Source organism: Seriola lalandi, unplaced genomic scaffold (genome assembly GCF_002814215.2).
Source record: "Seriola lalandi dorsalis isolate HSWRI2012SDOR001 ecotype SW California unplaced genomic scaffold, Sedor1 jcf7180002002139, whole genome shotgun sequence".
Taxonomy (NCBI): domain Eukaryota; kingdom Metazoa; phylum Chordata; class Actinopteri; order Carangiformes; family Carangidae; genus Seriola; species Seriola lalandi.
Window position 1 is genome coordinate 1 of NW_019472795.1, and position 1,698 is coordinate 1,698.

The 1,698-nt window shown below is 39.9% G+C and overlaps 1 protein-coding gene across 1 annotated transcript; it reads left to right on the top strand.

The window, feature by feature from the left end:
- The first annotated feature begins 6 nt into the window (after positions 1–6).
- Positions 7–1,690, top strand: LOC111665246 (UDP-glucuronosyltransferase 2A1-like). The gene is made up of 4 exons (XM_023420179.2): positions 7–262; positions 430–578; positions 741–872; positions 1,554–1,690. Exons 1-4 carry the CDS (start codon positions 133–135, stop codon positions 1,647–1,649), a joined length of 507 nt encoding a protein of 168 aa, XP_023275947.2. The 5' UTR covers positions 7–132; the 3' UTR covers positions 1,650–1,690.
- Positions 1,691–1,698: the final 8 nt, after the last annotated feature.

Below are 1,698 nucleotides of genomic sequence, written 5' to 3' on the forward strand. Positions count from 1 at the left end.
TACCCTGGCAGTGATTTAGTAGCAGATATCTTGGGCATCCCTCTGGTCTTCTCTCTGCGCTTTTCCTTGGCCAATAACTGGGAGAGGCAGTGTGGTCAGCTACCCGCTCCACCTTCCTTTGTCCCTGGCGCTATGAGCAAACTTACAGACAAGATGGACTTCTCAGAGAGAGTGTGGAACTTTCTCTTCTATGTACTGCAGGACCTCCTGATGGATAACATGTTTTGGACAGTTTTAGATAAATATTACTCCGAAGTCAAAGGTGAGTCCTGTCCTATATTGGTTTAATTGCTTTGGATTCTTCACAATGCTCTTATATCCAAACACTGTTGTCAACAATTTGACATTTTAAGTAAGTAATATTTGAATATTAGATATCTCATTTGAAGTATTGGGCGGCTGTCATTCATTTCTTTTGCATTGTGACAGGGACTCCCACCAGTGCCTGTGAGATGATGGGAAGGGCAGACATCTGGTTGATACGAACCTACTGGGATTTTGAGTTCCCTCGTCCTTTCCTCCCCAACTTCAAATACGTTGGTGGGATCCACTGTAGACCTGCTGAACCTTTGCCAGAGGTAGTAATGTCTCCACTGTTACAGACATATTAATCTTTTATGACAATTCCACGGTGTTCATTACTCCAAGACTGTAGAGAACAGGCCATTTAAACGCTGCAAGGAGGAAACAAATTGCCGGTTGGTTTGCATTGGGATGATACTGTACTTCGCTTGTTGCAGGATATGGAAGAATTTGTGCAGAGTTCAGGAGATGCTGGTATTGTGGTCTTCACACTGGGATCTATGATCAAGAACATCACCACAGAGAAGGGAAACATGATCGCCTCAGCCCTCGCTCAGATCCCACAAAAGGTGAGAGTTCCACGTGAAATCAAATGACCCCTGGACACAGTTTCTATGGCCATGAGAATATTCTGTCCCAGCTCATATCAGTGTTGTTGCATGAACAATGCAATTAACTGCAGATAGCTTGTACTTTCCATTTCTGCCAGTCATTTTTCACAGCGTACCATGAGTTTCAAGATTTTCTACCTTTCGAGCAGCCACTGGTTTCTACTCAAAATCATGTTGCAAAGACTTTTAACTAGCTGAACAGGAAACCCTGGACAGAAAACATTAAGTCAGCTTCATTTTTTTCCCCACATGACACTGTCACAAAGTAGTTGCACTCAGGGAATGCATGTGATAAGACATGATTTGCAGTTAATTGACTACAACATGCAAACAACCAATATGGTTTTTAAAATTATGTCATGGTATTTTTTTCTGATTAAATTGGGACTAGATGCAAGGCAAGCAGAATCAAAATGTAAAAAAATATAATTTAAGAAGGTTTGATGAGAGAATGAAGGTTTTAAAGATTACAATTTTATCTGTTTGACTATTTTCAAAATAAAAGTACTGAGGTTGTTATAAAATACAATTATTTTCCTTATCATTTTAGCATTCACTATTAAATGTTATGCTACACGGTATATTATGACATAAATTAGCACTGTGTTAGTCTAATAGTGTTTTTACCGTTGTTTATAGGTGCTCTGGAGACACAGTGGAGAAAAGCCAGAGACTCTGGGTACCAACACCAGAATATACAACTGGATCCCTCAGAATGACCTGCTGGGTAAGTAAAGCTTTTATAAAAGCTGCTGAACAGGCTTTTGATAATAATCTTCATGAC